Source organism: Sinohyriopsis cumingii, chromosome 14 (assembly GCF_028554795.1).
Source record: "Sinohyriopsis cumingii isolate HCF-2022 chromosome 14, ASM2855479v2, whole genome shotgun sequence".
Classification (NCBI taxonomy): domain Eukaryota; kingdom Metazoa; phylum Mollusca; class Bivalvia; order Unionida; family Unionidae; genus Sinohyriopsis; species Sinohyriopsis cumingii.
In genome coordinates this window covers 74,281,697-74,307,626 of record NC_142974.1, presented here as the reverse complement: position 1 = coordinate 74,307,626, position 25,930 = coordinate 74,281,697, and the positions used below count along the sequence as shown (strand labels likewise).

Genomic DNA, 25,930 nt, shown 5'->3' with positions numbered 1-25,930 from the left:
TTTAAAGAGCAATCGAAAGGAAACGAAAATCCTGTGTATTTTAAACACGTGTTCCTGTTGGTGATAGGCATAAATATAAAGACATAAACACTTTCTCAAAAAACAACAACCTGAAACAAAACAAGCAAAATACACACGAAAATATAATTCAAGTGTGTTGCTGATGGAAAATATTAATAAGCCCTAAAAAATGTAAACATAATAAAGAAGATTTGTGTAAAATGATATGTTCGTGCATTGTTATTGTGTATATAAAACCTGAACGAAAAGACAGAACATATTTGTCTAATAATGAGTTGATTTGTGAAACAAGCGCATATGCTGTCAAATTACAATAGTGGATACGATAAGTTTTAAACCACCAATTAATAAAGGTTGTCAAGTAAGAAGTTGCAGAAAAATAAATTAATTTTGTATTGGAACTTTCAACTTGTGAATAGAAATTAACTGATGATGCAGTTTTTACATCTTGCCAAACCTATTTTTATCATAACTTAATTTCGCACGTATCAAATTTTCCGGAATGATGTCATTAGATATATTTGTCAAGATTTATTCATTTATTTGAATTTAATTTTAAAATGTTCTATTTAAAATGAAAGAAACAGTCATGCTGTTGCAAACACAACGATATTTCTGATGGTAAACAAATTACTTCAGGATTTAGTATTATGGTTCTTTAAATCACATAAAGTGTATGATGCATGATAAGATAACAGTTAAATATGAATCTTGTTACATAGATTGTAGATACTATGCCCGGAATACATGTATAAATTTGAAGAATTGTTACATAGATTGTAGATACTATGCACGGAATACATGTATAAATTTGAAGAATTTTGATGCCATATTTGATAACAACTTACTGGATAATAAATACTAATGTCTTGTTTTATAGTCAGCAGAACGACCACTGTTTTATACGACTTGGTGAAAGTGACACTGAAGATATTCATAATTTTTACTTCTTACTGAATTGTGCACTTTTGGCCCTGGCAATTGATCTGGAAAATATACAAGAGCATGTATCCTCTCAAAGGAAAACTCTTCTGAGAGTATACGGAATAAATATTTTCTAGGTTCAGAGACGCAATACAAGAATACGACATTTGCCGCATGCTGAAAGCGACTAAATTCGTTGCGGAAAATGATAGTTTAAGATCTTTTGTTTTCAGGTATAGAATAGAGAAACAACCTTTGAAGGATTTATTTATAGTTTTACAGTTAACTATGCACCACGTACGTATTTGTATAAAGTATATAATATGTGTATTGTCGCTGCAATTAGCCCAATCGAGCCCAATGCTCAATGTCATTTAAAGTTTTCGGTGATCCAATGTCGGTTTGTTTAATTTTTACATTGTAGCTAATATGTTGTGTAATTTAGTCCATGCATGTTTATACGGTCTATTCTAAGATGTGAGAATGTAGGAATCTTACTTGTTTCTAAACAATAATCACTCGTATGAACTGACCCTCTACCGTTAAAAATGAATTTCCGGAAACTGAAATAATAACACGCCTTCTTTATAACTGCTCAGTGATGAAACCATCTCTATTTCTTCCTGAAGGATAGGACTTTTATATTAGCCTCTGTGGCTGTAATATTATCTTTAGAACAGGATTATTTTTCATCTAATATATATCATTAGAAAGCGTTTGTTGAAAACAGCAAAACTTTCATATTTGACTTCCTTTACATACAGGGCCAATTGGATATCATGCCAAACATTACAATGAAAATCCTATATTAATATGGCCATTAGTTCTGCAGAAGTAGTGATACCAAGATTTTTAAAAGAGCGACCTTCGTGGTCGTTTTGAATTTCAGATCTGCATCATTTTCATGCTGCATCAACTGGTTACAATATAAAGTCTTTTGTTGAAAACCTACGTGGAAATGACCTCTCATTCGTTAGCAGCAGGAACAAGATTTTCAAGATGGCTGCCGCTGCGGCGATGTTAGAATTCTGAGAAACACTATTTTCATTTTGGAGCAACTAGCCATCAAATATATTCAATTAAAAAAAATAACAACGTCTCGTTATGATATTCAGTTGAAAGTGAGTGTTAATAATACTATTGTAAATAACTGAAGATCATAAAAAGTCCTCTAGTTTGAACACCATTAGTGATATGTCCATACATTCAGGAAGGTAGCCATTGAAAAGAGTTTTAAAATAATCGCTGTAGCTGTAAGTTGTAAGAATGCACATAGGTACCAGTTTAATTTAGGACTTACCAGGCATCATAAAATATCTTCAGGTGGAAACCCCCTTTAGATATGTCCGTCACATTAGGTGGAGATTATATCAAAAGAGTTTCACGTAAGCTAATGTGGCGATCATCTATATATTAGAACTGAACTGTTTTCAGTTCAGATCAAGCTCAACGTCATTATAAGTCTTTTAGTGAAAACCTCTAAATAGAGTAATGATTCAAATTTGTGCTAACGAATGGACGGAATAACTACATCACCCCAACAACGCTACCAAATGATTAGGGTCTCAAGGTCAGTCAAGGCTTCTGCTCAGTAAGAATGTAAAAATGCATACTGATGGATAACCATTTTATGACGATCAACTTTCTAAAGAATGTCGATTCTACATTTATATTGATTGCTATGCCATAATGTACCCACATCGACATGGACATCATGATAACTTTATAATCAAATTAGGTTTAACCCTGTAGTTGCTTACATATTATCCAGTATACACAATTTCATTTCAGACAAAACCTATAGTAGAATAAGTTCACAAATGTAGGCTAGAAAACAGGTATATCAGTACACACACGCGCTTTATACGCTGCAGATCGATCGATCTATCGATCTAGCTATCAATCAATCTATCTATCGCGTCGAATTGTCCTATTCACGTGACCTCACCCAACCGATGGGAAGTTACATAATTATTCTGGAAAAATCAAAATCCCATCAGCTCTGAGAAACTAAGACATATGATCCATTTCATTCTTATTATAAAAATTATTATTAATAACTGTTAACACATGGGTAAACATCTATTTATAGATCCTAAGTAACTGTGCTCTTTAAGAGACTAAAGTCAAATAATACAATTTAACTAAAGGCATTCTGTTCAACTTACAGCCCCGATTACAAATTATAAAATAAATAATAAAAGCATGTATCAGAAATTGCCAAAAATATAAATATACATAATAATATGATGAAACAAATTACCAGTTTGCATTTAGTAAACTCAAGTATAATGAAAACGATAACGTCCATCAGAAGGAACTATAGAAAATCGTATGGTTTGACTTTTTTTATTATAGGTTGCAGTCACTTAGAAATTTAACATGATAATGTTAAGATACTCGTATTTACAGCAGCACTTGAAATGTTTTGTTCTTGAGCATATTTAGGGATACCGTTATGTGTTTCTGCTATAACAAATTTAGATAATTGCACTCCACCTAGCTGTATGTAATAAGAATTAATAATTAACACCCGTTCATCATGATACGGTCTGCTTATTTGTTTCTGGAAAGCTTAAACATCTTTCAGGTATAAAACACGAACCAAAAGTACGTATGAGCTCGCTTCTGGGTCTGTACCGTTCAGTCACCGCCTATATAGGTTTGTCTTCATTTTTATTTGGCATGATAATGAACGTCACAGTTGAGTGTGGTGTCTCATTTGTCTATAAATTTCATGTTTTGCTCAGTAGTTAAGTGTATCTTTAGTCTGAGGTGATAATATATACATACTATTTGTTTAAACCTGTGCGACCTTACTTTATTATTTGTTTTTTATATTCCTTGCAATTAGTGATAAAATACTTTTCTCCGGTATGTTATCGTGTGCTATTGATGTATTGCCAGAAAATGTATATGTGCTCCAATCTGATTAAAATCTTGCCTCTACTGTAATAAACGAAGATTTAGATTAGGGGTCATGTTCTGGTAACATGGTATTACCGTAATCGCTAATGTTATCAACCAATCAGATGCAGTCTTATATCTTCGCGTTTGGAAAAAAGAGAACTGTGGATGAAGAGCACGTATGTGTTCCGAACGAGTTGATTTACGCTTTTATTTTTGAAAGCTGCATTTCGATTTGCTATTTCAAGGGTGACCAGAACACAACCCTTAAGCAGTCATCATTAGACCATCACACATGACAGCGGAGATTTTATTTTAATAGGATTGTCTCTTCTTACACCATGTTATGTAGAACATCTCTCCCTAGTTTGTATTGTAGTATAATATTATTCTTTGTATTGAAAATAATTTAGAACTCTCAAGAAAATACAGTAACAACAATGCTGTTTGATCATCGGCTTAATCGTCTAAAGTCGATGCAACAAGTAACTACGAAGTGCATATAGTCCTATTATATTTTCAGCGTTTGTTTTGAAGTATTTGAGAAAGATAGAGAAGGTGCATACAATTATTGCACACTAAAGATTACTCGTTTTTGTCAGCAATATTATTATTGACAATCAGGCCCATTCCCTTTTGAAACGCTCAAATACAGGTAACGAATCTACTCCACAGAGCTGTGCACTATTCTGTAACTTGTTAAGCTATACTAAAGTCTACTAATAATAAGTTAATAATTCAAACAATGAGTCACAATGATAAATTCTTAGTAGCGATGTAAATGTTATTAGAATCGAGGGTAGCTCTGTTGCAACTACCAAATACTTGCATTGTTATGAAGCCGCCATATTCAATATTAACTTTCGTTCGGGCTTTGTGAGATCAGTTTAAAGTCATACATTGGGCCTACATTATGTTACCATGACCTCCTCCAAAATGGGAACAACATATAAACATAAGACTGAATATAATCTTTAAAAGAAACCATTTGAATATATATCTCTTGTAAACCTTTTGAAACTGACGCATTGCAAATGATATCCGAGTTAAAATAAAGAATCAGGAAAGAAAAGGAATCTTACTGGATACGCCGCCTTAGAACATTGAAAGCAAGCGGTTTAAACCAAGAAGGCTAGAAAAAGACAACCATGCACAAATGCAATTATCTTTGCAGCCAACACATTTTCTTTAAAATAGTTCTCTAAACTTGCTTAATAGCTGATGACTACTATAGCAATGAAATATCCGGAATATGATCTGTCCTTACATAAATTTACATAAAATAACAGATGACGTTATGGTTCATTAATATCAAGGTAAATACAAACATTTTCCAGCATCAGCAACAAGCGGACCTAAACTAATTCACACATAATAGAGTTAATTGGTTGAATTCCAGTAGAAACAGCCATGAAAAGTTTCGTAAACATAACCGTTTTTCTGTTTTATTTGTTTGTCTTGTCAATGTTTTGTATTTGTCTTTGAAAAAGATTCAGTAAAATAGTTTAAAGTGTCAAAAAGAATCTATTAATGTATTTGTCATTTTTTTTAAAAATGTTGATGCACACGTTAGGATTTATAGAAATTCATACTTTAAAAACTTAGGGTTTCGTCCATTATGATATAATTTGTCTACATCAAAGAAATGTTTGAATGTATGATAACAATTCAAAAATGTTATCTCATTTTATTGCAAATGCCTCTGGGAAATAACGGTATTTATATGAATATGTCTTCTACTCTATTATCGATTTCATATCATACAGGTATAACGACAAAATCTGAAAAATAGGATTTGAGCAAGCTACTAAATCTTACTATACATAAACAAAAACAGAACATTCTTTTCTGTGAAATGAACATAGAATGACAATTTTGAGTTGACTCACATCAAACTATTAATTTTGTCCATCACATAATCCAGAGTTTGTGAAAATGACAGACTTTCAGTGGAATTGAGCATGACATAGGTAAATACCATAATCTGCACCTGAAATGGATGCACTCTAATCTTCTCAAATCTAATCTTTAATGTTTACAATACACATTTGTATACTGACAGTAACCTAGCTTAATGTAATTATCTAGCCACAACTGTCAAATGTTTACTTTTCAATAAACCTAATTATTCCTTTTTCAAATCCACTGTCATATAAATTCTTGTGTGAGGGCCGTTATGTATATAACATACAGAAAGTAATTTGGTCAAGAGCTAAAGACAAAAATTCATAATGTTCGGACAACGCGCAGCTTTTGATTTGGCTGTTTTTCTCGACCTGATAGCAAATGTAAAAGCCACATAGTTTGGTTGAAACATCTCTGGCTTATTGAAAGATCGTAAATATAATAAAATCGATGTTTCGAGATCGAAGCAATATCGTTATTGATTTGCATGCGTGAGTGGGAATTGAATTCGTGTGAAATTAACAATGCACACAAACACGAGATAATGTTCTGTTACAAACATAGTTTTTGTAAGAATAATTGACCAAAGTTTATGACACAAGTGGTCTTCATTTTAACCCTTTTATAGAAAACACCCCCACACAATAATCAAATCATGTTTTCGTTGCCAGCGCTGTTACCCGCCACATTCATATCAAGCATTAGTAATGGGATTTCGTTTTACGTTATTTCTTAGTTCCTAGCCTTTTGCAACAAAACTGCATCGTTGCCCCATTTGACCTACGATACCTCCATCAAACATCATTAGTGGCTAGATGTCTCCATAAAGTGAATAATACTATGAACGCTACCGTTAACAATATAAGGTATTTGACGGCATGGCGGAATAAGCTCTAATAAGAAAAGAGAGGAACCAGAATACAATTATGACGAAATTTATCTTTTAAACTCTTTAAGCAAATTAATTATGTGAAAACATCAAGTTATTTAAACACATTATGCATATTAGTAACCGAAGCAGTCCGGTAAGTTATTTCCTGCCTTAAATTTACACCAGTACTTATTAGTGAAAGAATACAGCTGAATGAAACCATCTTGTGTTTATAATAATAATAATAATAATAATATATATATATATATATATATATATATATATATATATATATATATATATATATATATATATATATATATATATATATAGACCGCCCGGTATGCGGGAAGTCGTGGGTTAGATCCCCGGTTGAGTCATACAAAAGACATACAAAAATGGTACTAACAGCTGCCTCGCTTTTCGCTCAGCATTAAGAGGTTAGTGTTATGACTGGTCTGCCTGGTGTCTGGATAATGTGACAGGGCAGTGCATCATGCTACCCTGGTGCTAGATTCCACTTTCAACTGTCACAATGTAGACATTGTATCGATATGATTGGAAAATTGTTAAAGCTACGTTAAAAATTAAAAGCACACAAACATTTTTTAAAATTATTGTTCTTAATATTATTAAAAATAAGATTCATCTTGGTCGAGATAGAACGAAAGCTGTGCGAGTCCAAATTATAATGCACTGCATTCTACCGTTTGATATCATTTTCCTACTGGACAATGTAATTTCATGATGGAGTGTTTTATTTCTGGAAATTTAAGTAGACTTTGAGTTAGCAGCAAATGTTTTGTAATAAGACATGCGTATTAAACATAACAAGCTTACCACGCAAATGACTTTATGTAGAGCTTGGGTGGATATCTTGTTGGTTCCCCTTGGTATTCACCAATCACACAAATGCCTCTGTTTAGGTCACTATTCCCGAAACGTGCTAGAATAGTTCCACATATTGTCAACTTGTGCTACATGTATTTTAATTATATTTCTGCTCCCACTCCTACCTATAGGCCGCAGAAAGGAATCAAAATATATACTACATATAGGAAAATTGTATTATCCGCCAGATTGTTTAACAAGATAACTTTGTGTTGGCAGCTAATAATCACGAGCCTGATCTAATTTCCTGACAGGAGTGAGAAATTCAGTCAAATAGCTACCATTGGTTCGTTAGGTACATGCTTTCTCCGAGGAAAATAGCTTATGTGTCTCAGCTTATTTATATCAATATCCCCATTTGAAACAAATTAGACGCCGGGGGGTGGGGTGGGGGGGGCAAATTATGTGTCTTTGGGGATATACGTTTTATAAACAATTCCTGATTAAATTTGGATTCATAAAATCAGAAGAACATGAATCATATTACTTAAAGACGCTTTAAAAATAATAAATCAACTAAATATTGAACGTTTTACGTTCTGTAAACATAAAATATCTCTTGCAATTTTGTTCTTATATCCCATGATACTGATGAGAACTTTCAAATCTAAGTCTTTCCCGATATGTTATACCAGTTCTGCTTGACTTACATGAAGTTATTTTCGATAATTCTCTACCACATGTATTCACTGCATGATATTTTGTTTTAATTCTTTCCTAACATTCAAAGCCAAATCCAAGCTCTCTCAAGAGGCGAAGAATAGTTTGGATGTAAGACATTCGCAGCGTAATGCTTGCGGAAAGATTGTTATCGTCTTGTGGCTGGCGATAAATATTCTGACCTGGGAAGAAGAGTGTGGTCAAAAACTGGCTTTCAACTGCAGTTTTAAGTTTGTCGTATACTTTATACGGAATTGTTTGCAACTGACGGTCGGAGAATGTGCCTGATTTTGATAAAATGTCTTCTGCTTCTTGAAGAAAAAGAGACTTGAGGTGGTACGAAGGTATACATTGTTCAGCTGTTATTTCATACGTGTCCTCAGCATGATCATTTCCGACTAAAACCTTAACTATGCCACCATATTTGTCAGTTGAAAGACTACTATCCGGTATGGAAAGAACACCACTCTGATGCTCACCGATATCGAGGTCATGCCACTCTTCACTCTTAGCAATATCATTATTTTCACTTTCAGTCCTAAATTCATTCTTTGCGTCTTTCCTCTTTTCTTTCGCTTGTATTTCACTGTCATCACCATGAAAATCATCTTCACTATACTCACCAAAGTTGCCATCATCCCCGTATGGAATCACGTTTCCTCGTTCATCTAGAGGACAAAGCTTCTGTAAACCTGTTTCGGACATCCAGCCCTCAGTTTTATTTACTTGGATACTGCACGTGAGTGGTTCCAAGCGGAATGCTTTGCAAAGCATGTAGGAATCTTTTGCTTCTTGAGGAAGCCTGTGCATCATAATTGCTTCAACATGATGAGTCGAATACCTCCACAAGTCCGAGTCGAGCGTAACACTTTCCACAGCAACAGCAAAGCAACGTTTGTTGCAGTACTTCGGAATCAGGTACATTCCTTCTTCCTGAATATTTGGAAGTAAGATGCAGCTACGCAGGGCTTTTGATGGCCACTCGGTCGTGTAAAGTACTGGATTTATATCGATGGATACATCAATGTGTTTGTAGGTTGGTCCTCGCCAGGAAACAGTAAATCCTTGCAATTTCGCAAACGGAATAGGTGCATCCCCGAAAACTGCCGCGCATTCACTCAGTAAAAGGAATCCAGAATAAATGTTTTGGTGGGTTCTTTTAAGAACATCGTATGATGCAATCCTTGTAAGTCTATAGAAATGGCGAAGAAGAGCACCGGCATTAAGACTTTTCTTTGAACGAAGACAAAATCTGGATATATCTGGAGGCAGTGAATCTTTCATTGTAATTTGACAGTATTCCGGGATGTCGACATTTTCCACCTTCTCTACAAAAGCACTGATTTTCTCTATATGACAAACAAAATCGAACTCATCAGGATATCCTACTTTTACTCCTTCAAAACCGCTGCCTGCATTCATAAGTTTGCATTGGAAAAGGGGGTCTAGTTGCCCGATACGTTCGACGATTTCCAAACACAGTTGTTGGATGCTTTCATATATACGTTTGCTTTCCCCTTCATCTAAGCGAAGTCTTCCCAGTCCAGGTGTGTCTAAGATAGCTTTTCCGATACCAACTCCGGGTTCTCCGATGGTTTTTAACGGTTCTGTGATTTCTTCCAAGTAGTCGTCTAATTCATGCATTTTTCGAAGAGGTCTATTTGGGAAAAGACCTGGGGGTAGTCTCCCAAATTTCACTGCAGATGTGGAGTCTGCAAGAAAAGTAGAGACTCTGTATTCTCCTCTCAGCAATGCCAAATCTAGAGGCACTAGCCCTTGAGAATCCTTACAGTTCTTGTTGACGTTTTGATCCAGAAGATATCTAACGGTGTCAGGATTTCCATCTGATGCAGCATAATGAAGGGGTGTTGATCCGCTTGCATCTGGAGTGGAAAGATCACAACCCATGTTTTTCAAAATTTCCATCATTAAAGAGTCACCGTTTTCCGCCGCTATATGTATTGGTTGTATTCCCAGATCACCATGGGCCTTATAATCAGCACCATGTTCAATAAGAATCTGAACCGCATTTGTATTGCCATGGAGACAAGCATGAGTTAAGGGTCCATCCCCATGGATATCTTTAGCTTCAATGTCTGCACCGAGTTTAATCAGTGTCTCTATCACCATAATATTTGTGTTCCGTGCTGCCATATGCAAAGGCCTTCGCTGGAGGTAATCAGTCGCCTCTACGTCAGCTCCTGATTTTACGAGGAATTCACAAACAGTATGATTCAAGTTCGCAGCAGCAAAATGTAAAACGGTTGAATCATCAATCCCTTTGATATTAATATTAAGTCCCGCGTTCAGCAATATACGAAGTGAGGGAAGAAGGATAGTTTCAATATCAGTTTCATCTGACCAATCACCTTCGCAGCAAATGGCATATGCTGGAGACATCTTTACATTTGTTTGATGGTTAACGTTTGCGCCATGCTTGACGAGAGTGTCTACTACATCTACATTCTGATTTGCCAATGCTATACACAAAGCGGTATTTCCATAGTTAGCAATGACCTCTAGATTTGCCCCTTTATGCAGTAAATATTCAACTATTTCGCTTTTGCATCGTCTGGCATCAATAATGTTTCTCCTTTCTTCCGAGTCATATGCATCACTGTCTTCTAATCCTGTTGGTGGTACAATCGTGATAGCACATATCAGAGCATTGTGCCCAAAGAAGTCAATAGCGTTGATATCGACTCCATTTGCAAGCAATATGTCTATGACACTTTTCCATTCGGTCAGTTTTGTTACATCCGTTTCCGTCGCAATGGAGGAGAGAAATTCATGCAGTGTTGTTCCAAGATGTAAAGATCTTGTCATTACATCGGCACCAGCGTCAATCAATCTTTCTAACAATTTAAACTTTTCTTTCACAGATATTTCTCTATTTCGAATACAAGTCATTACAGGTGTTTCGTCGTCGTTTGCACCTATATTGACCCCAATGCATTTCAAGAGAACGTTTATGATATCATAATTGAGGCTGCATTGTTCAACAGACCGGATTAATAAGGTCTGGCCTTTCAAATCACGAAAAGTCTCTAAATCCATTCCCGTCTTGATACACATATCTACAACGTCAATGTCGTTTCTCTCCACAGCAAGGAACGGGACACTAAGCCATTGGATATCTTTTTTCAATATCTGCAAATTAGATGAATTTTGCTCATTTCCTGTATCTAAGACTTTTTCAGCTTCAGTATTTCCATCAATGTTATGCGATATATCCGGAGATGTTCTTGAGTATAACACAGATTCTGTCACAAATTTAGCTTCTTTGCTTACAGGAATTTGATGAAAGACTTGATCTTTTTCTGTTTCCGAATCGATTTCATCAGAAGACATTTCACTTGTAGGTCTATCTAGGGCAATTGCATTTACAAATGAAACCAATGCGTTTAGTTTTGATGCTTTATTCGCAACCTCTATTAGTCGATTTCGAAAGTCTTTAGCTAAGGCTTCGTGCCGTTTGATGAATTCCTCCTTTGTTAATGAACCGTCACGTGGAATGGTGGTGATGACAGTCTCGTAAGCATCTTCGTACTCTGTGAGGAAATTTTCAATGTCTTGCTGATACATAATCATCGCTGACGTAGTTCCTTGTGTTGTGCCAGTTGCCATGGTTATGACAGAGAGATTTTATTTCCTGAAAAGAAAATTAAATATTATTTGTGAAACATTTGCTGCAAAAGAAAGAGGACTTACATTATATCATATGAATCTTCTGATTAATGAGATGAATCAGTTTAGACGTGCCAGAGATTAATTAAATTCACAAATATATTACCAATGCTAGAAAAAGCAATCACAGTATTAATATTAATGCTTTAAGGATGCTTAATCTCTAATTCATAGCATGTCTTTCAATACCTTATGGCATAATTGTTTAGCTAAGAGTTATTTGTATCTTGACATAATACTACATTGATCTATTAACAAAAAAATAATACTTTATTCATTGAATACAATTCATACTGCAAAGGACTGGTACAAATATTGACAACGTCGTGTGTGCATTAAGATTGCTGCAATAAAATATTTGCAAACCAAATAACTAATATGATGATTCTGAAAATTTCTGTAATGTAAATTGTTAATTTAAAGGACCGTTGTGGCATTATCGCGTCCTGTCGAGGGAGATGTTCTCGTCTATTTTTGCATGGTACTTCAGAAGAAAGTATTATATAATTTAGAATGACAGTTCCAAATGGAGAAAACAATAATATAGTTAGAATATAATTTTACGTCATATGACGTTATACCGCGTTCGCGCAATACAGTAGTGCCTACTGAAACATATGTATGTATGTATGTATGTATGTATGTATGCATATGTATGTATGTATGTATGTATGTATGTATGTATGTATGTATGTATTATCTTTTACATTTTTCTTACAGATCTTCGATAATCCATGTAAATTCAAGCCATATAATGGAACATGTGTGGAATTGCGATGAGAACTCAATTAGATGTAACATGTATGGAATTGAGATGGGCAATCAATAAGATGTAACATGTATGGAATTGTGATGGGAAATCAAAAGGATGTAACGTATGGAATTGCGATGAGAACTCAATTAGATATAATATGTATGGGATTGCGATGGGAAATCAATAAGATGTAACATGTATGGAATTGTGTTGGGAAATCAATAAAATGTAACATGTATGGAATTGTGATGGGAAATCAATAATATGTAACATGTGTGGAATTGCGATGAGAACTCAATTCGATAACTCAATGTAACATGTATGGAAGAACTCAATTAAATGTAACATGTATGGAATTGCGATGGGAACTCAATTAGATGTAACATGTATGGAATTGCGGCTCGAAATCAATAAGATGTAACATGTGTGGAATTGTGATGGGAAATCAATAAAATGTAACATGTATGGAATTGCGATGGGAAATCAATAAAATGTAACATGTATGGAAATTCTATGAGAACTCAGTAAGATGAAACATGTATGGAATTGCGATGGGAAATCAATAAGATGTACCATGTATTGAATTGCGATGGTAAATCAGTAAGATGCAACATGTATGGAATTTCTATGAGAAATCAGTAAGATGTGTAACATGTATGGAATTGCGATGGGAAATCAGTAAGAAGTAACATGTATGGAATTTCTATGAGAAATCAATAAGATGTAACATGTATGGAATTGCGATTGGAAATCAATAAGATGTAACATGTATGGAATTGCGATGAGAACTCAATAAGATGTAACATGTATGGAACTTCTATGAGAACTCAGTAAGATCAAGTGTAACCATGAGCTTTTGTACTGTTGTACATTTCACACGATTAGTAGTACATCATATATGACTGAAATGAAGCCCCATGTTAGCGTGGCATAATTTTAAATATCTTATAATTGTATTGATTTTAAAACCGATAGTTCTGCGTTTAGTGGAATTTAGAATAATAATTATTTATCTTTCAGTAAATTATAAGAATTTATATATGATATCAAATATATAATTTTGATGACACATACAAATCACTTCTGGGAAAACATATAAAAGTACCGATTATCTTTAAAAGTAACATTTTTCTGTTGAAATCAGCGTATTCCTATGTAATAGCAATGTTATCGTTAAAGCTTTAGGTCTCCTTAGCCATAAAATAATCCGGACAAAACCATAGCATGAAATGTTTCCATTATAAATCCAATGATTCAGATATAGTTCATATCATTATAGGCAGGAAAACAGTGCTTTGCTGGTCGGTTGAGTGATTCACTCTCTCGCCGAATAAAACGACCCACCATGTTAAATATGCAACCCTAAATAAAACATCGTATTAACTATAAAAGCGATTATTTCCCATAAATAAAATACAATTCCATCAAGGCTAAATATCATTGGTTTTCAGCAATGGATTTTAATTTGCCTTGGCTACAGTTTATACGGAAATCGTACAAAATTGTATGAAGCTCTTTTCGTTAATCGTAAAAGCAAGAGCATCAACGTAACGAATAGCATGTATCTTTGCAAGAAACTTATATATTATTATCCTATTATTACAAAGTATTTTGTTTTACAGTCATACTATCATATATTATATATAAATAAAGACTATCCAATTTAATCATATTAGAGCACTAAACGAATACAATATTTCAATAGAATTATGTGAAATCATTCGCGTATCTTGTTTCTCATCGGATTAAGTCGATAAGAAAATTAAAAGCGATAGACACTTGTATTAAATATCAATTCCCGACCTAGTTATTTTCACACGAAAGAGCAAACACAATGTGATTAAAGCCCGACCTCCGGTTAAAAAATTGGATCGAAAGATATAGTATAATTGTTTTGTGTGTAAAACAATATGTAATAATAATAATAATAATAAACGATCTTTAACGAGGATAACACATTTGGTCATGACTGGCCCATCTGCCATGTGGTCCTCAGTTTTTGTAATAAAATAATAAAAATAGAAGTTCATGCACATAACCATATATCGTCGCACACTTATTTGAACATAATTGACATGAATGACTGTGTGACTATACTGGGAAACATACAAATATATATCAATTATGGATATGATTTTAAAGTTTTCTATTCAGAGCTTTTAATATATCATTCCAGCTGGTCTAGAAAGAATTTCTTTAATGATAATTTAAAAGAAGCAAGGTATGTTGAATTACGTATCCTCATTGGTAAGGAATTCCATACAGTAGGTGCTGATACAGAAAATGAGCTTTTGTAATGATTGGTTTTCGACCAAGGAATCTGGAGATCGTTGTTTGTCGTCGATCGGAGATTACGTTCAGTATTTGATGATCTTAGTTCAATTATGTTAGAGATATAATCTGGAGAAAGACCGTTTAAAGACTTGTATGTCATGATTCCTTTAAAATAAAGAATACGTTTTTGTATAGGTAGCCATTTCGGACGCGAAAACAAAACATTTGAGGGAGTCATAACAGGAAGTTTCAGTATTATTCGGGCTGCCCTTTTCTGGAGTCTATCTATTATGGACAGATTACAATTTGATGTGTTTCCCCATATGGTACAGCCGTAATCTATCAGTGGTAGTATATAACCCGAAAAATAGATTTCAAGTGATTGTGGAGGTAGAAATGTTGAAAGCAATTTTAATAGAGTTATTCTTTTGACTACCATTGCACATAAGTGATAAATATGCTCATTCCAGCTGAGGTGTTGATCAATGTAGATACCAAGAAGTTTTTGATTCTTGACAATAGATACGTCTAAGCCATTTTGAGTTAGAAGTAAATCCATGTTAGTGGATAGACGCTGCCTTGTTCCAATTGTCATACATTTCGTTTTAGAGTTGTTAATATGCATTTTGTTTTGATGACACCAAACTGATATATTGTTTAGGTCAGTTTGAAGTTTAGTTTTAATGGAGTCTAGAGATTTATCAGATAAATGCAATGTCGAATCGTCAGCGAAAAGATCTGTGTTAGCGTGCACTGGATACAAGGCTAGGTCGTTGATAAATAGTAGAAAAAGAAGAGGCCCTAATATAGATCCTTGAGGAACACCACTTAAGATATGACTTGGTTCGGATATATGTTTACCCGTGCAAACAACCTGGTGTCTGTTTGTAAGGTACGACGTGAACCAGGCAACTGAGTTTGGAGAAAACTTGTAGGCTGAAAGTTTTTTAATGAGCACCGAATGGTCAATCAAATCGAATGCTTTTTAAAATCAATGAAGATTGCACCAGTAAGTTCACCTGATTCTACTGCTAGTAGCCATTGGTCTATAAGTTTTGTCATTGCAGTCTGACATGAATGATTCTTTCGAAAACCTGATTGTGATCTATGGAGGAGTTGGTACTTGTCAAGATATCTGAAAATATACTTGCTGACATGTTTTTCCATAATTTTTGAAAGTACGGATAGAACAGATATGGGTAGATAGTTGGATGGGTCATTCTTTTCATTTCCCTTATAAATTACGAATACTTTTGCTAACTTCAATGACTCCGGGAATTTATTGGAAGTGTTACTACAGTTAATTATTTCTTTCAACGACTCTGAGATTGATAAAGCCGACATTTTCAGAGTTTTGGGGTGAATTCCATCTAGACCAGCTGATTTGTTCGTGTCAAGTTTATTTATAATATCAACAGTGTCATTTATTGTTATTAAGGGAATATTGAAACTAACATGATCGGGTACCCTTTCATTCACGAATTTAGTAAGTTTGTCTAAATTAGGCTCTGTATTCTTAGACCTGTCAAGCGTTTGGGAGATATTAGTAAAATAATGGTTCAGCTAGTTTGCAATATCGAGCTGAGATAAGTAAAAATATCGTAAAGATGTTTAAGTAATTCACATACTACTCCTGTTTTAGTGATACCGAATAATAAGTAACAGTGATCTATATAAAAATATATTGATAGATGGATGGATGGATGGATGGATAGGTAGGTGGATAGATAGATAGATAGATAGATATATGGATGGATGGATGTATAGGTAGGTGGATAGATAGATAGATAGATAGATATATAGATAGATGGATGGATGGATGGATGGATAGATAGATAGATAGATAGATAGATGCATGCATGCATACATACATACATACATACATACATACATACATACATACATACATACAATTTATCACGAAGATGACCAGTCCCAACCAAAACAATTCATTATGCATGTTTAATTATCGCAAGACTTGTGACAACATATGTAAATGCCAATAATAAACTGATGCAATAATTCAGTCTGTTTTTACATGTAATAATAATAATAATAATAATAATAATAATAATAATAATAATAATAATTTTAATAATGTTTAATTAATAATAATAATTAATAATTTTTTTTAACTTTGATTCACAGATCAAGCATTATAAATGCATCCATATATTCATTATGAAGGAAAGCTCAATAAAATTATTCACAAAATATAATCACACCAAGCACCAACCTAGCTACTTGTATGGTGGTGTCAATCAGAAATTGCTACTCTTTCTTTGACCTTAAATGTATATGGTTGTTCCGTGATAAATAAAACGCACATCATGTAACACGCGATCATCCTTTCTCATCCATGCGACAAAGAAATCTAGCTGTGTTGCTAAACTTACTGTTCTTATCTCAGTCTAGTCATATCAGACCAGTTATCTAGGCGAAGGTGTCCAAACGCTCAGAACTACTTTTAAAAAAAGAAACCCTTGTTGTCGTCTGCTGTGCCTGACGTAGTTGTACTAATATCAAACAACAACAACAAATATATCACATAGTAACTGAAAGTCAATCCATCTTTGAGAACACACTATACACAAACATTTCTAGAGAAACAAAAGACACACATGCATATGATGTCGAGCATTTTGGTATTATGCTAGTTTGTTCCACACAGTATGGCTATGTTTATCCTATATCCACATCTAGCTCAGTATGTTTTCAGGCCAGCGTCATTACATGTAGCTGAAGCTACCCAATTAGTTTTAAAGACTTCGTGTGAAACAAATTATATCGTGTTAGCTACATTTAATTACGCTGACCTGAACATTGACAGTGCTATATTTAATGCACTTACCAGCCAGGAGGAATCATGTATCCATCAACACATTAATCAATAGGCAAATGTTCCTATAGCACTTGCCATATTTCCAAGACAGAAAAGTAAATGTTTAAAGAATCCGTGAACTTGATAGCTTAGCACATGGTTATCCGCTAGGGTCCGTTATTGGATGATATCTTTACACACGGGGATAGTTTTACAATCTATATTAAGGACAAAACAAGAATGTCACACACAGTTTCAGCTTCTCCAAAGAAATGGAGAGTTATATACGATAGTGAGAGATTACTAATTACTCGTGAATAACCCAAGCATGGACACTCATGCTGCATTTAACTTTTCGTTATAATAATAGCTTATACACTAGAACAGAGGTGTGGGCCCATTATCGTTTTGTTATTTACAATATAATTTTCTAAATTTGAACTGATGAAAATGAAACATTGACTTGTAATAAATATTAACTATTTATTGATAATTTCATATAACATTAACATACTGAATGTGATAATAACTCAATAATATCCAACGGTTTATGTTGTTATTTATTTTGGCTCACGCATAAGAACTGTGTACTTCGGATGACACAGTCACGCCACAGTCCACATTAACATATTTGTATTAGTTCACCGTATGTAAACATTTGTGCGTGAACTATATTGCACAAGTGGTAAAGTCTTTTTTACTTTAAAATAAATTATTGGGTGAGACAAAAAACCTTCGTTGAGTTTTAGACCGAGACAATGAGATCACAGTCGCGGTCGTACACTATATGTTTTCCTCTATCGGCAAATCTCGTGGGAGACAAATCATGTAATCTCACACAATATATTTTTCTGGTGAATCACTCAGCAAACTACCAAAGCATTGTTTTCCTGCCTATAATGATATGAACTATATCTGAATCATTGGATTTACAGCGGAAACATTTCATGATATGGTTTTGTCCGGATTATTTTATGGATAAGGAGATATAAAGCTTTAATATTGTTATTACAGAGGATGAAGTTTGTATCAAGGTGCACCACTTCATAAAGTTTCATGAGACCAGGTAGGAAAGGTTGCATGTAACATGACCAAACCCATGCAGTCATGAGATGCTTAACCTAAGCCAGTGAATAGAGAAATGTAAGTCACAACGACTTTCATGGATCTTAAGGAGCATTTAAACCAGATTTTTGCGTGGAACGCCAAACCCGACCCAGTGGATACATGTACCAGAGCCGTAATGCACACTAGTAACCATCGGACACTAAATGTTTCTGCAAGATTGCTGTAAGGTGTCTGTTACGTTTCCATGTGAAAATTACGAAGAGGCTACGTTTCTAAATCAGTGCACATAAAACAGTTTAACTTGTCATTCAAACAAGCAAGAATTTATTTAATTACTGCATACATGCAAAGTATAATAGTTTGCAAAAGAAAATGTTATTTATACTTGGATAATATTATGTTTCTACTATGTTATACAGATGTTGTGATAAACGTTCAAATCAGATGGGGAGACAACGTTGTTTCGAACTTCTTTCAGTGTTAGTTTCAAAAGATATGACTAATAGAAATCTGCAACATTTTTTTTTGGGGGGGGGAGGGGGCACCAGACAGATGCCCTTCCCCCAATTTCCCCCAAAAATAAAGTATTTTATGTTCGTGTGTTTCCCCCTCAGATGTGTTGTATGTTTTATTTAAAAACAAAATTTTTATTTCAAAACATTAGTTTCTAGAATTTTTGATACGGTATTCATGTTTCCTTAGTGTTACCTAAAGGCTTCTTCGTCCGAGCATGGTTTCCCTCACCTTGCTTGAAGTTCCTTCCTTTGAAATATTGTGTGATCTTTTCTAGAGGTTGCCTAGGTTTCAGCGTTTGCTATATGTAGTGGTGCTATATGGTGTGTATACTATATTTTATGTATGTTTGCGACATCAAGTATAGATCGAATATCTTTTCCAGTTGTATTTCTTCCTAATTTGAATTTAAGATGCGTTATGATATGTCATATTTCATCTTTTAATTTATTTATGGTATTCGAATTTTGACGATGGAACTGTGTACTATTTAGATTTTGTTTATAAAAAAATTCCTATTGTATTATTCGAGTGATAATTGTATCGTTCCTCGTAAGGATGTTGATAGGTAGGTTACGCTCGATCCAAGGTCCACACTTCTTTATTCTTTATGTGTTTCTTCTGTGTCGAGTTGGGCCTCCTTTAGTTAGTTTATCTAATTATTCTTTATTGAAAGGTCCAAAATTGTTTATGAGACCACATTATTGTGTAATGGTCAAACATAATCTGCGGGAACTGTATGGTTTTTAAGATATAGACGAAGTTAGACTGGTTTTAAACTAAGTGTTATCCAGTATGTATTTGTGTCTACAACTTCAGCAGGAAATATTTTATTTGTCGTGTCGGCTGGCATGTTTACACATATGGGGTGTGATATTTGCAAACCTACCAAAATAATGTTTTAAACCGTCAAGGTATTCATTAAGATACTGTTAATTTACGGATCACTGCGCTAAAAGGAAACGAAGATCATGTGTATTTTAGACACGTTTTCATGTTCATGGCGATTGGCATAAATATAAAGACATAAACACCGTCTCAAAAACAACATGAAACAAAACAAGCAAAATGCACACGAAGTTATAACTCAAGTGTGTTGCTGATGGGAAATATTAATAAGCCCATACACATGTAAACATAATAAAGAAGATTTATATAATAATGATATGTTCCCTCATTCGTATTGTGTATTTATATAATACCTGAACGAAAAGACAGAACATAATTGTCTAGTAATGAGTGGATTTTGTTGTTGTTGTTGTCGGGTTTGACGCCATTTTTCAGCACACGATACGCTATACATGGCGGCCAGTATTAATGGTGGAGGAAGAACCCGGAAAACCCCCGGAAAGAACCACCGACCCACGAGAAGCTACCGGCAAGCTTTCTCACATACCCGCATTAGCCGAATCCGAGACGCAGACATATGTGAGATGGCAGTGATTCGTAACGGAGAGCGCTTTAGACCTCTCGGCCACTCGGGGCCCCCAATAATGAGTGGATTTGTGAAACAAAAACATATGCTGTCAAGTTACACGACCAATTAATAAAGGTTATCAAGTAAGAAGTTACAGAAAAATATAATAATTTTGTATTGGAACTTTCAACTTGTGCATACAAATTAGCTGATGATGCAGACTGTACAGCTTGCCATACCTATTGTGATCTTTACTTAATTTCGCACGTATCAACGTTTCCGCAATCATGCTATAATATATCTTTGTCAAGATTTATTTATTGTAATTTTAATTTTAAAACGTTCCAATTGAAATGAAAGAAACATTCACGTTATTGCAAATACAACGATATTTATGACGGTGAACAAATTACTTCAGGATTTAGGTTCAGGGTTATTTAAATCACATAAAGTGTATAATGTACGATTATATAACAGTTCATTATGAATCTTGTTACAGAGTTTGTAGATACTATGTAGGGAATACATATATACATTTTAAGAAATGGGATTCCATGTTTGATAACAACTTATTATATAATAATTAATAACGTCTAGTTTTATAGTTAGCAGAACGACCACTGTTATGTACGGCTTTGTGAAAATAACATTGAAGATATCTTTAATTTTTAATTCTTACGGATCTTTGTACTTATGAAACTAAAACGTGATCGAAGAATAGAGAAGAGCAATTAACGTCTCCACGGAAAACTCTTAGAAGAATATACGGAATAACAATTTTCTCCGTCCAGAGACACAGTGCAATAGTAAGGCATTTGCCACAGATTGAAAGCGACTCCACTCGTTGCGAAAAAATGGTAGTTGAAGATCTTTTGTTTTCAGGTATGGAATAGTGAAACAGCCTTTGAAGGATTTATTTATAGTTTTAAAGTTAACTACGTACCATGTACGTATTTCACAATATAGTATATAGTATGTGTTTTGTCTCTGTAATTAACCATTGAACTGTCATTTCAAGAATTTGGTTATCCATTGTCGGTTTGTTCATTTTGTACATTGTAACTAATATGTTGTGTAGTTTAGTCCCTGAATGCATGCATAGTCAATTTAAGGACGAAATAATGTAGGAATCGAACTTGTTTCTAAGCCATAATCACTCGTAGGAACTGACGCTCTACCGTTGAAAAAGAATTTCCAGAAACTGAAGATAAGACCATACCTTCTTTATAACTGCTCAGTGATGAAACCGTCTCTGTTTTGTCCTGATGCATAAGACTTTGATATTATCCTCTGTGGCGGTAATCTTGTCTTTAGGATAGGACTAATTGATAGATGGTGCATATAACGACAACTGTTATGCCCAGTCTTTCATACATGTGTGTAAGTAACGATAAGAAACTCAAGAAACAATAATCTACGTACATGCCTAATATAAGAAAATGAATGCAGGGCACGTGGTACGAAAGAAGGACCCAGAAACGCTGTGAAATAAGGAGGTACAAATTCCTTCTAAAGGTATGCAAACATGACTTCATTATCTTACCTAAATGCAAGGTCGAATCGCCCTGTTATTTTGACGTTATTACAAAGAAACCGTTTATGTACAACATTTGTATCATTTAATTAACTCAGTCAGCAACTTTTAGATCTTACGTAGTATTAAAAATAGGAATGACCGGTTTAGGATCTCATCACATATTCTGTTAAAGGGACATTACATTAGAACAAACTTCAATGGATGAAAAATAGATGTCAAACATGAGCTTCAATAAGACAAATTTCATTACAGCAGTGATTCCGTCCTCAGAGCAGACACTAGATTTGTGACATAATTTGCAAACAATTCCTACTGTTATGAATGACTTTAATGCGTCTTTGCACCTATATGCTGGCTCCGTTGCCAATTTTATGACATTGATTTACAGCTTTTGCAGTATGCGTGTATCCAGTATGCAGTTACGGTATTGTCAATATGGCATTCTTAAAATTTATTTCTTGCCAAAGTTAAATTGGTTTTTAATGACAAACATAACGCATGGAATGTGTTATAGGATCAGCCTATATACGGTATTTGTTGTAGTCGTCCCTACTCATTTGTTAAATACGTTTTACAAAGAGTGCGACGTGCGGATTATAATACGGCTTAAACATGTATTCATGTTACCTGTACAATAACGATCAGCGGTAGAAAACACCCTGACAATGTCGTTTCAACTAATAGCAACATGAATACGTTAAGTGATCTGGAAAGTGGGCTCCGAGGGGAGAATATCATATAATACATGCCTTGCTTATCAACGGAGCAAAACGAAAAAACGGTTTGCATGTACAAGAAAATTGCCAAAATCCACTAACTGTAAACCATGCGTAATACCATATATTAGACTGACCCATGTTTTTCATTTCTGCAATTACAGAACGTCAGGCTATAGCTAAGAACTTTATTTCAATTAAATTCAATTTGCTCCATTGCCTTGATCGTATTTGTATTGTTGAAGAATAATACTTTTTTTTTGTATTGAGAATGATGTTGAACGCTCATGAAAATACGGTAGAAAAAATGTTGTATGCATCATCGGTTTAATCATCTAAAATGGACGCAACAACTCCAAGTAGCTAAGAAGTGCACAGCGTCAAACTCTATTTTCAGCATTTGGGTTTGCAGTATTTGAGAGAGGGAGAGAGACAGAGACAGAGATGTAGAAGGTATACACATGAAGTTTCTTTACAAATCAAAGATGGAGAACATCTGAATATAACATGAACTCCTCCAAAATCGGAACACAGTACTGAATATAGTCCTTAAATATATAATTTAAAGTGTCAAAAAGAATAATGTATTTGTCAACTTTTGAAATTTTTATGCTCACATCAGGGTTTATAAAAGTTCATACTTTTAAAACTTAGTGTTTCGTCCATTATGATATAATTTGCCTCCATCAAAGAAATACTTCAAGCTATGATAATAATTTCCAATTTTTTTCTCATTTTATTGCAATGTATTTACGGTATTTGTGCGAACATGTATTTCACCCTAATATCGATTTCGTAACATACGTGTATAATGACAATCGTCTGAAGAAAAGGATTTGAGCAAATTACTAACTCTTACGATGCGTAAACAAAAACAGAACATTCCTTTATACGAAATGAACATACAGGGAACATTCGGACTGGACTCGCATCAAAATATATAGAAGTTTTCTTTCTCTAATACCTTTTAATTAAGATCAGTTTCAAAACTGTTATAATTGTCCATCTTAAAATCCAGATTTGGCTCGAATCTTTTAGTGATTATGATTTCAAACACAGATGAGTTATATGTTAACTCGAATAAGGAAGTGATTTACTTAAAACTGAACAAAAACTTAACCTTAATTTGCCTTGAATTCGTTTGTAAATTTGGTTATAGCATGACAATTAGTCATTTTAAAATAGCTACCTATTTTACAGCGTGAAAGCATAATTACACTGGTCTTATGCATGGCGTGACTTCAGTTTGAATCAACCGATCCATATCGAATTGTGAATATCCACAAAAGAGTCGTATGGGTTGATCATTAGGAACTCAATTGTGCCACCTATATTGATGTTGACAATAAGGCAATGCGTACGTTAGAGACTATAGTGTGTCGTATGTAGTTTGTTGACAACAATCTGCTTGAATTGCGACTTCGTCCTGCAGCTAGTCATGTTTACCTTGTATGTATGATAAGTTAAAACATTAATTTTAATCGTTTAAAACCACACATTCTTACCTTTCTGGCGACTTTGTTCTAATTTCTGTCTCTTTCCGTGTTTAATATATCTTCCCGTGTTTGATATTGACGTCTTAGGTGTGAATTCATGGAAACAAGAACAGCAACTTTCAGACGACAGATAAAGCATGAGTTATCTATCGGTACGTAGAACTCAACTTTTCTGAATCGCAAAAAGTAGAAAATTTGGACAGATGATTTCATTTAGACATTCAATTTTCTGTTTGTTTTCAACTCTTCTGAAAAACTTGATGTCGGTTTAAATTACATTGTAAATAACTCACGATGTTAAAAAGAGGAATCCAATTGACACATGATCAAGGCACTATGTGTTAAAGATATCAAGCCCTTCCATGTTCTGGCTCTCTTTATTACGTCTGTCTGCCTGACCGTCTGTCTCCATCTGACTAGCCACATAACCACTCGTCTGTTTTATCAGTGTCTGTGTATGCGTCGATAGTGATAGAAAAAGTGCAAGTAACAACATATCATATATTGATTTAATACGAAGAGATAAGCAGTTGTCATATTTGCCCCTGGCTGACTCTTGAATTATCTTACTACCAAATGTCAGATTCATGAACCTTCTGAAGTGAACTTACTGAGAAACGAAATTTATTTATCTGTACAAGGACATACAAATAATTCGGAGTGAGAGAAAGGGGATTGCAAATTAGGTCTCGCATCTACACGTTGCGGTAAAGAAATACCTCCATTGTTAATGTTTAAAAAACGATTCCAAATTAGGTTTGTGGTTAAATAATTACTTCCTTTGATAAAGTTTAAAAAATAAAGTTTAAACGGTTTGTAGGACATAACGCAAAATTGCCAGCCGTTTTGTGAAAGGCAATACTACTTTTATATTTTCTTTCCATATCGCAGTTTTATGGGTATTGAGGCAGGAGTCCCGATATTGAAATATTGTTCTGGCTAAGAAATGCTCTTGCAAGAATCGCCCTGATTTGAAGAATATGTGGTTGCAACGACTACCACCACCACCACCACCACCACCAGCAAACAAACAAATTAATAAAAAATGAAAACGACAAAAAATATGTTAAAGTGCATTAGATCAACTGATTTGCACATACAGTGTTTACTGACCAGCCTGTAAATCTTGCATGTAGAGTCTGTAGACGCTTGATACAATCGTGCTTTTTTAGAATACTGTCAGTTTATGTGTGTGTGCGTGCGTGTGTGTGTGTGTGTGTGTGTGTGTGTGTGTGGAGCGTTGACAGAGTTTGTGAACATATTTCACTTCTTTTCAATGTCCAACGTCGTAAAGTTCTTTTGAGAATTGGTCCCGATTCCAATACTCGTTTCACACAGTGGTCGTTCCAGATGAATTATTCCGAGAAATGCCTTTGTTTCACTGAGACGAATAAGAGTCCTCGCTATCCAGACATATATTGAACAATCGGGATAAACTAAAATAGTGCAGATAATTGTCAACAACTAA

At 34.4% G+C, this 25,930-nt stretch overlaps 1 protein-coding gene across 1 annotated transcript; it reads right to left on the bottom strand.

Annotated features, from left to right (window-relative positions):
• Positions 1-24,542, bottom strand: LOC149784158 (uncharacterized). Its single transcript, XM_089932239.1, has 2 exons — positions 24,472-24,542; positions 1-11,831 (listed from the first exon to the last, which is right to left on the bottom strand). The coding sequence occupies exon 2, from the start codon at positions 11,804-11,806 to the stop codon at positions 8,237-8,239; it is 3,570 nt and encodes a 1,189-aa protein (XP_089788365.1). The 5' UTR covers positions 11,807-11,831; positions 24,472-24,542; the 3' UTR covers positions 1-8,236.
• Positions 24,543-25,930: the final 1,388 nt, after the last annotated feature.